Source organism: Petaurus breviceps, unplaced genomic scaffold (assembly GCF_028583685.1).
Source record: "Petaurus breviceps papuanus isolate PSGF00001 unplaced genomic scaffold, PetGlider_PUasm1.0 185, whole genome shotgun sequence".
Classification (NCBI taxonomy): domain Eukaryota; kingdom Metazoa; phylum Chordata; class Mammalia; order Diprotodontia; family Petauridae; genus Petaurus; species Petaurus breviceps.
Window position 1 is genome coordinate 4,311,360 of NW_027185797.1, and position 13,752 is coordinate 4,325,111.

A 13,752-nucleotide genomic window follows, 5' to 3' on the forward strand; every position below is an offset into this window, starting at 1 on the left:
ATGATCAAAAGATAGGAACAGTTTTCAGATGAAGTAATCAAAACTATAGCCATATGAAGAAAATATCCTAACTCACTACTGATTGGAGAAATGCAAATTAAAACAATTCTGAGGTACTACCTCATACCTATTAGATTGGCTAATTGGGTAGAAAAAGGAAAATGACAAATGTTGGAGAGGATATGAGAAAAATGTGACATTAAAGCACTGTTGGTGAAGTTGTGAACTGATTCAACCACTCTGGAGAGCATTTTGGAATTATGCCCAAAGGGCTATAAAATCATGCATACCCTTTGAAATAGCAATGCCACTACTAGGTCTGTATCCCAAAAGGGATAAAAAAAAACAAACAAACAGGAAAAAGACCTATGTGTACAAAAATATGTATAGCAGCTCTTTTCTTGTGGCAAAGAATTGGAAATTGAGGGGATGCCCATCAATTAGGGAATGTCTGAACAAATTGTGGTATGTGATTATGATGGAATACTATTGTGCTTTAAGCAATGATAAGCAGGATGCTCTCAAAAAAAACATGAAAAGATTTACATGAGCTGATGCAAAGTGAAATGTACTACGTACAAAGTACCAGCACTATTGTAAAATGATCAGATGTGAATGACTTAGCTATTCTTAGAAATACAATAATCCAAGACAATTCTGAAGGCCTTATGATGAAAAATGCCTTCATCTCCAGAGAAAGAAATGATGGTATCTGAATACAGATTAAAGCATACTTTTTAAAAACTTTCTTATTTTTCTTGAGGTTTTCTTTATTTGGTCTATGTTTTCTTTCACAACATGACTAATATGGAAATGTTTTGCATGACTACACATGTATAACTTGTATTAAATTGCTTACCTTCTCAATGAGGGGGATGCGGAGGGAGGAAAGATGAGAATTTGGACCTCAAAAGTTTTAAAAATAAATGTTAAAAATTGTTTTTACATTGCGGGGAAATAAAATACTAAATAAATTTTTTTTTAAATTTAAGTACGACACTCCTTTCTTCCTATTATTGACTCCAGTCTTTTCTTACCATGGCACAACTTTCTGTACTATGTTTCTTGGCAGAGAACAGGTACCAGCTCAGTGGAGTGTCAGGGAAGGATCTAGGAGAACACAGCTAATTTCAACTTTGGGGTTTTTATATTCTGTCACTCATAGTCTGAAGCCTCCTTCTTCTTTCTTTGTTTCTCTAGTCACTCACTTTAAAACATTTATTAACTGCCCACTATGTGCCAGGCCATCTATCTGTAAAATAAAGCTCTTAATGGTAACTTACAAAGTTTGTGCCTTGATTCTTCCTTTGAGATTCATTAGCCAGGCACTCTTTTTTTTTGCAACTGAACTTTTACTGTGGGTATATCACTAGGGATCATTGGTACCAATTATTGTTGGCCTTTGGGCAAAGGAGATATGCTTTACCAAGGCTTCTAGATTTGTAAAATCATGAGAATTGTGGGACCCTGAGCCACATACCAGGGTGTGCCTAACTCGAATCCAGGATTGTGCAACAAGATTTCAACAGATATATTCTATTTGGATGCTGGAACAAGGAGAAGAACTATGGCACTTCAGTTTGGGGATTTGTGTGAGTAGTGGAGGGAGGGGAGGTTTGGTCAATTCTATACTATGTATATGTGTTTAGTATATCCCCGCCCTTTTTTTTTTTTTTTGCAGGAAATGTTATTTCCTACTTTTGCACACCAAACTTTATCTACTGATTTTCACAGCAAGGTCCATGAGGAGGTTAAAACTTTTGTGCCCTGTGGAGAAAACTGTCTATTGGTGAGTTGTGGATATTTTTTCTTCTTATTATATTTATTTGCTACCATGACTTTTTTCTCTAAAAGGGAGTCAGAGGCAAGGTTATTACAAGCATCCTATGCATTGTGCATTTACCTTTGGATGGCATTTTGCTCTGAAAATAATCAGCAAGGTTAGGGCAAATGTTTTTCCTTGAACTACTAGTTATTTATTGCTGGATCATTTTGTGAGGCACAGTTGCAAATGGATCATGGGATGTTGAGCTGGAAGCCATCTGAGAGATCATCAGGTCCAAAGCCTTTGTTTTCCAGATGAGCAAACTGAAGCCCAGAGAGAGAGATGACAAACCCAAAGTCACACAGGATGGTAGTGCCAGGATTTGAGCCCAGATTCCTCTGACTATAAACCCAGATATCAAGAAAGGGGGTAAATGGGAATTCCCCTCAGGGGTTAAAAGTGAGAGAGAAGAGATTTTGCTGGATGGAAACTTATCCCCAAATTAAGCAGAATTAACTTTTCTTCCCTCTTCTCCTTACCCAACATCATACCTTCCAGCTTCTCTCTCCTCTACCTCAGGGAAGGATGGGATGGATTAAAGTCATGTGCTAAAAATGTCCACTGTGGAAGGGAATGTCCTTTTCCTGCTAAGATTCTACATACATAATAGTACAGGCAACCGAGTCATTATGTTTCTTCTCCTGTCAGAGATTCTTAGGTGTGGACTGGACTAGATGGCTTCTGAAATCTTGTGATTCATCCATCTCCTGAAAGACATTGTTGGAAGGTGAGAGTTTTTTCTTTTATGGTAGTATTTAAACCTCACATGGCATTCCTATATATCTGCTTAGTTCAGTGCAAACTGCATCGAAAGCTCCCTTTTCTGCAAGCACTTACTTCTTGCATAGCTTTCAATCAGGGGTTCTTAACCTGGTATTGAATCCCTGGATAGGTTTCATGCAGCCATGAATTTGGATGGAAAAATATTTTGATAACTATATTTCAATATAATTAGTTGCTTTGACAAGCCTATGTATTTAATTTTATGCATTTAAAAACATTCTGAGAAGGGGTCCACAGGCTTCCCCTGACTGTCCAAAGTATCTATATACATAAGAAGTATTAAAAAACTTACTTCCTGTTAGGGATTAGAGATAGAGTCTGGGGTTATGATTTCATTTGCCTCAGGAACTTCTGAATGAGGAAATTCTTCCTATCAATGCAGAGCTCATTTTCTAGAAGTTTGAGAGCTTAAGTGACTTGGCCAGGGTCTCATGGTCAATATGCACCAAAGAAAGGATTTGAATTGAGGTCTTCTTCATGCTGTGACTAATATAAAAACACCTTGTGACTGGACTTTGAGGGAGTCACAGTTCTCTCTCTGATTCAGGTAGTTATTTCAGCTGTCTATGCTAAAGGAACTATGTCATGTAGGAAAAAAAAGTCAACCCATTTGTCTGGTGCCTTGCTATCCCTATCTGTAAATGAGCCAAGCTGGACTCTAAGGTCCTTTCTCTCTTTAAATCTATGATGCACTGATCCTTTGACCTGAAGGCTTTGAGATGTTAAATATGATTTGTAGAAAATCCAGATTAGAGCTTGCATAGATGGGGGAATCCTGGCTTGTTGCTGTTGTTCATCTGTGTCCAACTCTTTGCAATCTCATTGGGGTTTTCTTGGCAAAGATACTGCCATTTCCTTCTCCAGCTCATTTAACAGAGGAGGAAACTGAGGCAAGCAGGTTTAAGTGACTTGCCCAAGGTCACACAGCTAGGTTGTACCTGAGGCCAGATTTGAACTCAGGAAGATGAGTCTTCCTGACTCCAGGGCCAGCACCCTATGAACTATGCTATTTAGCTGCCCTCTTGGTTAGTTAAGGACAATTTGCACCACACCTGATACCTACAAGCTTTCTAAGAGACATAGCTTGACCTGAGTTAAGGTTTTGCCTCTGATATATACTGTGACTGTGTGACCCTGGGCAAATCATGTCAACTCTCAAGGTTCTAGAAAGTGAGCTTTGCTTTGATAGAAGGAATTGTCCTTCAGAAGTCCTCCAGGCCAAAGAAGTCATAGCTCCAGACACTATCTCTACAAGCTTTATAAGAACCAGTGGGACTTAGTGGAGAGAGAGATGTCCTTGAAGTCTGAAAGACCTGTGTTCAAGCCCTGCCTTTAATGCATATTAGTTGTGCAGCCTTGGGCAAGGCACTTCCCATTGCCTCCCCCACCCAAAAAAAATGGTTTTTAGTTAAAGAGGAGATGTTGATCTGTATCAATGGAAGGCATTTTCTCACTGGGAATCCCTTCCCCGATGAAATCCCAAGTTGGACTCCCCCCTCTCCCATCAAAAATAATGAGCTTTCACCTAATGCAATACAGGAAGTACTATCCACTCCATTATTTAGTTGGTCCAATTCATTTCTGCTTACCTCTCCCACCCTATACCCTCAACAGGTTCTGCTATCTCCACTGCATGTAATTCTAAAGGGAAAGTGAAATTCTCCACCCATATTAAAAAATAAGGAACCCTCCACTCTACTTGTGATCTCCATGGTCTTTTTTGAGTGCCTCAAAGCCAAGAATTCCATAACAAGGGGAAGGGTGTCTCCATGTTAATACCCTAAGATGTTCTCTTGGGCATCCAGTGCCTTTGTTCACTCTTGACCCTTTGGCTACAACACAGCCTGCAAACTTGATTATCTGATGCAGTCAATATGTGTCTGCAGATATATATATATGTGTGTGTGTGTGTGTGTGTGTGTGTGTGTGTGTAAAGACTACAGACCAAAAGCCAGAACTGCCTGCAGTAGGATTTGCAATAGCAAATCCATGTTATTTGCATCTGTTTGCCCTTCTATTCACTGAGCTAAATATTTTGTGTCTGGTTTTCTACCTTCAGCAAAGGCAGAGTTAGGAAGGACTTTGGATATTACCTAAGAGTAAGGCCCTCATTTTACAAGTGAGTAAACTTTGTCCTGGCCTCAGATGCTTACTAGCTGTATTACCTCAGGCAGGTCACTGAACTTTGTTTACCTCAGACTCTTCAACTGTAAAATGAACTGGAAAAGGAAAAAGCAAACCGCTCTAGTGTCTTCACCAAGTAAACTCCAAATGGGGTCACAAAGAGTCACACAAGTAAAACAACTTGACAATAACAACAAACTTTGTCCCAGAAACATACAGTGATTTTGCTTAAGATAATATGGTTTGCAAATGGCAGATCTGAGACTGAAGGCTTGCCCCCTGGTTGTTCTTCGTAGTATGCCATGTAGATGAAAGAATTTTCTGAAAGTGATCACTATATGTGAAATTTAATATTTATGAAATCTGCATATGGTCACAAGAGGAATGGATTGGAAAGGTATTACAGGATCACTACAAATCCATTATTGCTTCTTGGGGAGAGGGGAAATGCTGAAAAGAGTGTGCTCCAATGATGACTAGAGGAATCTGGCCAACACTGTGCAAACTCGAAGTTAAGAAGCCTGAGTTTGAATCTTTCAGACTGATTTGCCACATCTGTGAAATGGGGACTAGACCTCCCTTCTAAGGTCATTGTGATGACCAAATGTGATCCCTTACATATTCTGCTTTATAAACCTTAAAGCAACTCTACAAATGCTTGAGTCTAGACAATGGGTCAGAAGCATCATCTCCATAGATAAAGAACACCACCATCAATGCTATCATAAATATGTACTGATGCACGTACAGTGCCTGTCATATAGCAAACACTAAATAAATGCTGTTGGTTGGTTGATAGATTGATTTTATGCACACTCGTAGATTACTGAAGAGGGAGCTCACTCTAGTGAAAACAGCAAAAAATTTTTAGTTAGGAGGGCTGGGTTCAAATTATGTGTACTTAACACTAAGTAAGTAACTTAACCTTTCTGACCACAGATTCCTCAACTATAAAACAAGGGTGTGGGACTAGATGACCTCAAAGGTCCCTGCTAACTCTAAATTTATGACCTTGTGATTCCTAGTGATACTATACTGAAAGAAAAGCACATTTTTTTTCTTCATTCACAGGACAGATTAAAATGGACGAGTCAACCACTTCATCCTTCTACTATGATTATAAAGCTCCTTGCCAAAACTTCGATGTGAAGCACACAGCTTCATGGCTCCTCCCTCCACTATACTCCCTGGTGTTCATTTTTGGCTTTGTGGGCAATGCTCTAGTTTTTCTCATCTTGATAAGATGCAAAAAGCTGAAAAGCATGACTGACATCTATCTGCTCAATCTGGCCATCTCTGATTTACTTTTCATCATCACCCTCCCCTTCTGGGCTCACTACGCTGCAGACCAGTGGATCTTTGGAGATGTCTTGTGTAAGATGTTGACGGGATTCTATCACATGGGTTTCTTTGGAGGAGTCTTCTTCATCATCCTCTTGACCATCGATCGGTACCTGGCCATTGTCTATGCCGTGTTTGCTCTGAAAGTTAGGACTGTCACCTTTGGAATTTTGACAAGTGTCATCACCTGGGTGGTGGCTGGCTTTGCCTCTCTCCCAGCAATCATCTTCACCAAATCTCAAAAGGAAGGCATGCAACACACCTGCAGCCCTCATTTCCCATCAGATCAGTCCTTTGTCTGGAAGAACTTGCAAACTTTAAAGATGAATCTTTTGGGGTTAGTGCTACCCCTCTTTGTTATGGTCATCTGCTACTCAGGAATCATAAAAACATTGCTAAGGTGTCGGAATGAGAAGAAGAAACACAAGGCAGTGAGGTTAATCTTTGTGATTATGATTGTTTACTTTCTCTTCTGGGCCCCTTATAACATTGTGCTTTTCTTGAATACATTCCAAGTTTTCTTTGGTCTGGACAATTGTGATAGCTCCAAGAACCTTGGTCGAGCCATGCAATTGACAGAAACACTTGGAATGACTCACTGCTGTATCAACCCAGTGATTTATGCCTTTGTTGGAGAAAAGTTTAGGAGATACCTCTCTACTTTCTTCCGCAAATACATTGTCCGGCGTTTCTGCAAACAGTGCCCCATTTTCCATGGGGATGCACTTGACCGAGTGAGCTCAACACACACTCCTTCTACTGGGGAGCAAGAAGTCTCTGCTGGTTTGTAAAAAGGATCATTAAAAAATGGCCTGATGGGGGGAGGGTGTCCTATGAATCTTGAAAAGAACTGAAAATCTTAGAGATTCAAGAATAGAGAACCCTAAAAGGCAAAGAAACACATGAATATTCAGACTCCAGGTACAGAACTGAATTTAATATTTCCACTTCTCAATAAATACATCATTCCATAGCTCCAGAAGACTCCTTGAGTATCAAGTGACTTCTCCTGAGTTACAACAGAATGGCCTGGATCCTTGTGTGTCTCTCCTATTTAGTCTAGTCAACTCTCAAGCCTACTGCCATATACCTACATACATATATGGATATGTAGATATATAGTGTATATATCTGTATGTAGATGGATAGATAGGTAGATAGATAGATAGATAGATAGATAGATAGATAGATAGATAGATAGATAGATAGATAGATAGATAGATAGAGCAGATGAGTTAAACATTATCTATTTTAGCATGTCATCAGAAAGATGCTTGAAGCTGGATCATTAGGATTGGGGCAAGCAGAACAATGAACACTGGATATTCAAGTTAATGGATTCTTTTATATCATGAATGATGTGTTATGATATGCATACATGGCTTTTATGCTTAAAATGAAATGTAAGACTAAAACCAAAACTTTTTGAAGTGTTATCATTTTATGAAATAGGATAAAATGTATATAGTCTAGCAGTAAACATTTACTATGCACCTTCTGTATACTAGCTACTGGGGATGCAGATATTCAGGTGAAATCATCCTTGCCTCCTTACTCTCATGGAGTTTCCATTCTATTCCTTTTTTTAAAGCAGGGTAAGGAGATAGGCATGGGGCAGCATAGAAATGGGGCACAGTGGACTGGTGAGGAGCAGAATGGCAAGGGCTTAGGCCAAGATGCAGCTATTCAGATGACAGGAAGGGTGGCTGATGACATTTTTAAGTTCAGTATAGAAATGATCACAGGTCACAGGCCTGGTTGTGGTTACTGTTACAGATTGAGAGCCATAACATATAGTCCAACGCCCCATTTCCCAGTTAACAATAATGAAGTCCATAGAGGGGGAGGGGCATATTCTTAAACCCTAAATACTGACAATGTCTAGAGTAAGTTGGATAATTCTATTTCCCAGATTCAATGTATTGGCCTATTTATGCTGTTTGCTTCCTTTTTGAAGTATTTGTTACCCATTCCATCAGATCATTCTATATAAGAACGTAGACAATGTCCTGCACATGGAGCCTCCAGCTTTGTCTTGGAGTGATTATTAAACAGTAATGCTTTTTTTTTTCCTAAAGCATCTTCAGGATGCAACTTAGAAACTTGGTCAGACCAAATGGCCAAAGATGACATTATTGTTAATGCCACTCAAAAGATAGACTCTCTGGCTTGCTTTCCAGAACTTCATTTTTAAAATCTAGATATGACTTTATTTAGAAAATAAAATCTTCCTAACCACACTGTCTGCTTTTCTAAAGGGGGTACAACTGGCTTTAGGCTTGACCTGGCAACACAAGACCTTAAGGATACATTTATACAGGGTGTCCCAAAAGTCCTAGTGCAGCTCTATATTGCTTTAAAAGTAATTTTACATAAGATATAGAATTGTAAAGTATCTTATGATCCAGAGGCCATCCAAACTAACCCTTTCATCTTGTAGACATGGGAACTGAGGCCCAGAGAAATGAAGTGGCTGGACCAAGGTCAGAGAAATAACAACAACAGTAATAACAGTTGATGTTCATTATAGCATTTTATTTTTTACAAAGGACTCCACATGTTATCTCATTAAAGCCCCATTAAAAAAATACTCATGAGGTAGGGGCTACAAGAATTATCCCCATTTTCCAGATGAGAAAGCTGAGGTTCATTGAGGTCAAGTGCTTTGCCTATGGTCACACAGCTACCTAGTGTTAAAGTTGGGTTTAACAGAGCAAGGATTCAAATCCATATTCTGTCTTTATCTCATGTGATCCGTTCAAGAACCCTAGAAGTCCAAAAAGAGGAAACTGAGGCAGAGTGAGGAGAGGGACCTGTCCAAGGTCACTAGAACTAGAATCCAGCCCTGGTCCCTGCCTCCTATTTGATTGTGTTTTCTACTGCACCAGGATGCCTTCCTACATCAGCATCCTATAAGATAATGGTGTCCCACAAGTTTATTAACTGGAAGGCAATTTAAAGCCAGAATCCATGCCAGAAGTACATAAGTGGAAGGACAGGAAATAAGTGTACAAGATGATCTAATAATAGCTCGTTTGGAAGGTAAAGCTTAATGAAGGAACCTGGCGAATGAACACTATTTTTTTCCCCTTACAGATTAAGTATTATTTAGGGGAAAGCAAAATGTCTCTCTCTTCTACTTTGTCAAAATAATAACAGCTGCAATCTATAGAGTTCTTTAAGGTTGACAAGGTATTTCACAAGTATCTCATTTGACCCTCACCACAACCCTCAGAGGTAGATGCTATTTTATCCCTATTGTACTTATGAGGAAACTGAAGTGGACAGTGGTCAAATGGTTTGCCCAGTGTCACACAGCTACCAAATATCTAAGCTATATTTGAACTCAAGTCTTCCTTACTCTAGGCCTAGCACTCTGTGCTAATTGTCCTCTTGCTTCCTGAAAGGTTGAGAACTGGAAAATTAGTCCTTTCTAAACCCCTTTTATGGAATTTTACAAGTAGAATATGAGAATGAAAGGCATGTAGTGACAACTTCAAACATAACTTTGGAAAACATGTTTTTCTTTAACAGATATTTTGTCAAATAGGTACCTTGCCAGACAGCTTAAAACAAAGCTACTTGAATGAACTGAAATTCATGCAAAACTGAATAAGGGACTTTTTCCATATTGTCTGAATATAGACTTTGTGGACAACCATCACTCAGAAATAATGGGATATATGGAGAATTGATGTGACTTAACTCTTTCCATTCAGGAGAGAGATGGGGGGTCTCTAGGTGCAGAATAGGGCATACGATGGGTTGCTAGATGCATTGGTTTCATTTAGCTGTTTGTTTGGGTTTTATTGTTGTTGTTATAAAGGAGGGTTTTGTGGTAGAGAGGAATGTACAGGAAATTATCACAGTGCAAAAACAAAGGGAAATCAATACAACTTTAAAAGATAAGGGAGGGAGGACGGAGAAAGAAGTCAGGAAAAATATATACAGCTCATGAGACAATAACTCGTGAAAAAAAATCTAGTTAATATTCAAGCTATCTTTTATGGTTCCTTCTCCCTCCTTCCTTGCCCTTCTCTCTTTGCCTTGCTCAAAATCTTTTCTGATTTGGTCTCTGAGTTAGGGCACGACATTCAATTTGAAAACTATAAAATTTAGAACTCTAAATGTGTAAGCCCGGGGCTAAGATAAATTTTTCTTATAATAAAAGCCAATGTACTATAAGGGAAAGAACTCTGAATTTAGAATTAGAAGCTCTAATTTCATCTTAACTCCAGAAAACTGACAAGACATATTTCCACTTTCTTGGTGGAGAGGTTATGGGTATAAAATGTGTCACACGTTGGGAGAGGAAGTTCCTGAGTCAGTTGGTTTTCTCTCACCATTTTTTTCTTTTTTGTTGATGTTGCAATAGAGGTTTCTACTGGTTAAAGGGGCATGGAAGAGGGAAAGGAGGCAGTTATCAGGAAATGATTACAATGTATTTAAAAAGCATCAAATATTGGGGCGGCCAGATAGCACAGCGAGTAAGAGCACCAGCCCCAGTGTCGGGATGACCTGGGGATAGAATCCGGGCTCAGATACTTAGCACCACACCCAGAAATAACTGGCTGTGTTTAACCTTGAGCAAGTTACTTAACCCCAATTGCTTTAAAAAAAAAGCATCAAATACATGTGTGTATAGACACACACATATATACACATACAAAAATAAAGATTATCTAGATTCTAGTACAGGATTGAATGAATTTACCTCTGATCTTGGGCAAATTACATCATTCTCATCACTCTCAAGCCTCATTTTCCTTATCTTTAAGATGAGGATGACAATATTTAAACTATTTGCCTTGAAGAACAATATGAGAATCACATGAGATAATGTATGGAGAAGTACTTTATAAAACTTTAAAGTGCTTTATAAATGGAAGATCTTATGTCATTATTATTCAAAGCTGATTAAAATGCTTGCTGCTTCCATATAGTATAATACTGTCCTGAGTTATAGAAATTTGCTCTTTACAAATGTCTCTTCTACTGCAGCAAAACAACTTGACTTTCCCAGAATCTTTAACCCAAACTCTTCCTCCAGACAAATTGGTGTCCCTGGTTGCCATAACTGCCTTACTCCAGAATTGTGTATCATGAATCAGAATCATGTATCATGGGTTGGATGTTGGCAAGACCCAGACTGAAGCTTCCCCTTGGGGTTCCTGCTTTAATTACACAAGATTGGGGGATATTGAAGAAAGAAGTACTAAACAAAGCTTGGCACTCCCCTAATAAATCAGTTTCCCTGTTTTGATCATGATAAAAAAATAAATTTTGCTCAAAAATATTTAAAATGCTCAATTGTGTTATGTCATGTGAAATAGACTCACTTTCTTTTTATTTTGTTATGTTTTGTTATTTTGTTATGCAATTGAATGAACAAATGAATGAATGAATATTCATTGACTACTGTGCTAAACCCCAGATACAAATACAAAAACAAAGAGAAATTCCTGCTTTCAAGTACCCTTAAAGGGAAAGGCAGCATATATAAGGGAGTGATGGACAAGGAGAGATATTCTGGCTTGAAAACTTACAGGGGTGGTGATTGGGGTCATAGGGAATAGAATGACATACCTTTTCAATTCATAATAAGTAAATAAGTGAATAAAGCACTTATTAACCATATTCTATGTGCTCAGTTCTGGAGGATACAGATAGAAAGGTCGGACAGTCCCCCTTCCTTGGAGGTTGAGATCCTAATGGGGAAGACAAAACAAATGGAGGGCTTCAGCTGCCAGTCAGGTGGAAAGGTCCCCGGGGTGCTCAAGAGGCAGCAGCAAAGCCTCTTCTCTAATGTCATTTCCACTGACTAAATCATATCTGTCCTTGACGTTGAAACAGCTGGCAGTTCTTGGTGTCAAGAACTTCCCTTGTTGGGTCTTCAGGAGCTGTGGTTGTAAAATCTGGTGGTCGAGGAGGTGGTGGTGGTTTGAAAACCTGCCCTAGACTCCCCCGCAGGGTGCCTGGCAAAGGCAGTGTTGATTTGATTATGGTTTCAGAACCAGAAAGTTAGGGGGAGAGGAGCTGAGGGGTATGCAGATGCTGGAGACACAAAAACAGCCGATGAGGAGATGGCCAGGAAATAGAGGAGCATGTCTAGAACTAGACAGATGTAGCTCACAGGTGGGGCACTCACTCATCAGGACCTTGGGGACCCAGGGTGAGAATCTGGAGACAAACAACTCAGTCCTCCAGAACCTGGTGTATGGAGCATGGGATTAGCATTTATTTGGCACCTACTATGTGCCAGGAACTGTGCTATGTGCTAGGGATAAAAAAAAAAAAAGACTGTAGAGTCTCTCCAACCTAGTAATACCAAAGGACAGAGGAGTTGAAGAATAAGGATCAAATTCTTTCCAAACAATATTTGACTCCAGGTGGAAGTGAAATGAAGCCTTTAGTGCTACAGTGCAAATCAGGGATGGTTTCCATTTGCCTGAGATCAGTCTGAAAAAGCCTCTCCATGCTTTTTTGTGCTTCTGCCAGATAGATAGATTCCACTGACAGATAGATTCTATAGAAGCTCCTTGAGGGAAGGGACTGTTTTTCTTTATGCTCATATATGGATCCCCAGCAGTTGGCACAGTGACTGACATGTAGTATGTGCTGAATAAATTCTCACTGCCTCGTCTTACTTCTGGCAAACTATGCTACAAATCTGAAGCAATTCCTGCCAAAACACCTAGGTCCCATGGGGGTTAGTGAGAACTGCCAATAGAATGGGAAACTGTGCTGGGTTGTACCATGTTATCTATGAATGTTTAAATAAGTGCATGTATATCACATTTTCATGCCTTAAGGAAAATTTCAGGGTTCTGTGATGGACTCTCCCTCCACTGCTCTGTGACATAATAAACAACAGTTGGATTTACATGGCACTTTAAGGTTTGCAAAGTGCTTTATAAATAATATTATCTCATCTTCACAACAGCACTGGGAGTTGTCAAGTCAACAAGTTAGATGCTGTTATAATCTTACTTATTATTATTATTTTATGGAGACCCCCAGATGTCACCAGACCCCACTTTAAGAACTGATGGGACTTGGACCCAGACCTCCTTCATTCCAAGACCAACTCTTTATCCTTTCTGCCATGATTGCCTTGCTAATAATTATTTAATTATATCAAGAGGGGAATAATGACATGGGAAATCTCAGATGTTCGTATAGTCCTGGAATCACTTGGTAAGGAACTTAGAAGGTATGCAATTCAACTTGTACCTGGACAGCAATTCCTCTGGCAACCTCCTACTGTCAGATTATGCATCACAGAAAAAAGTAGAAGGGAGACTTGTCAAGAAAAGTATGTTATTGATAAAGATCTAAGAAATAATTTCATATTGTTTTTGTGAAAAGTTAACTAGATTTCATGGAATTTGCTCAATAACTAAAGGAAGATTTTAGATAGATGGATGGATGGATGGATGGATGGATGGATGGATAGAACATTAATTAAGTGTTTAGCATGTGCTAAGTGCTAAGGATACAAATACAAGCAAAAAAAAAATGGATTCTCTGCCCCCAAGCTTATATTCTAGTTGGGAAAGATAACATATAGAGAGAAGCTAGAAAGTGGTGGCTTGGGTACCCATGTGGAGGTAACACATCAGGAAATAAAGAATGAAAAATCTAGTGACTTGAGTACAGGCATAAGTGAGGTGAAGCTT

At 39.1% G+C, this 13,752-nt stretch overlaps 1 protein-coding gene across 1 annotated transcript; it reads left to right on the top strand.

The window, feature by feature from the left end:
* Nucleotides 1-1,671: 1,671 nt before the first annotated feature.
* On the top strand, nt 1,672-8,313 carry LOC138161613 (C-C chemokine receptor type 5-like). The gene is made up of 3 exons (XM_069088358.1): nt 1,672-1,789; nt 2,474-2,552; nt 5,804-8,313. Exon 3 carries the CDS (start codon nt 5,815-5,817, stop codon nt 6,862-6,864), a length of 1,050 nt encoding a protein of 349 aa, XP_068944459.1. The 5' UTR covers nt 1,672-1,789; nt 2,474-2,552; nt 5,804-5,814; the 3' UTR covers nt 6,865-8,313.
* Nucleotides 8,314-13,752: the final 5,439 nt, after the last annotated feature.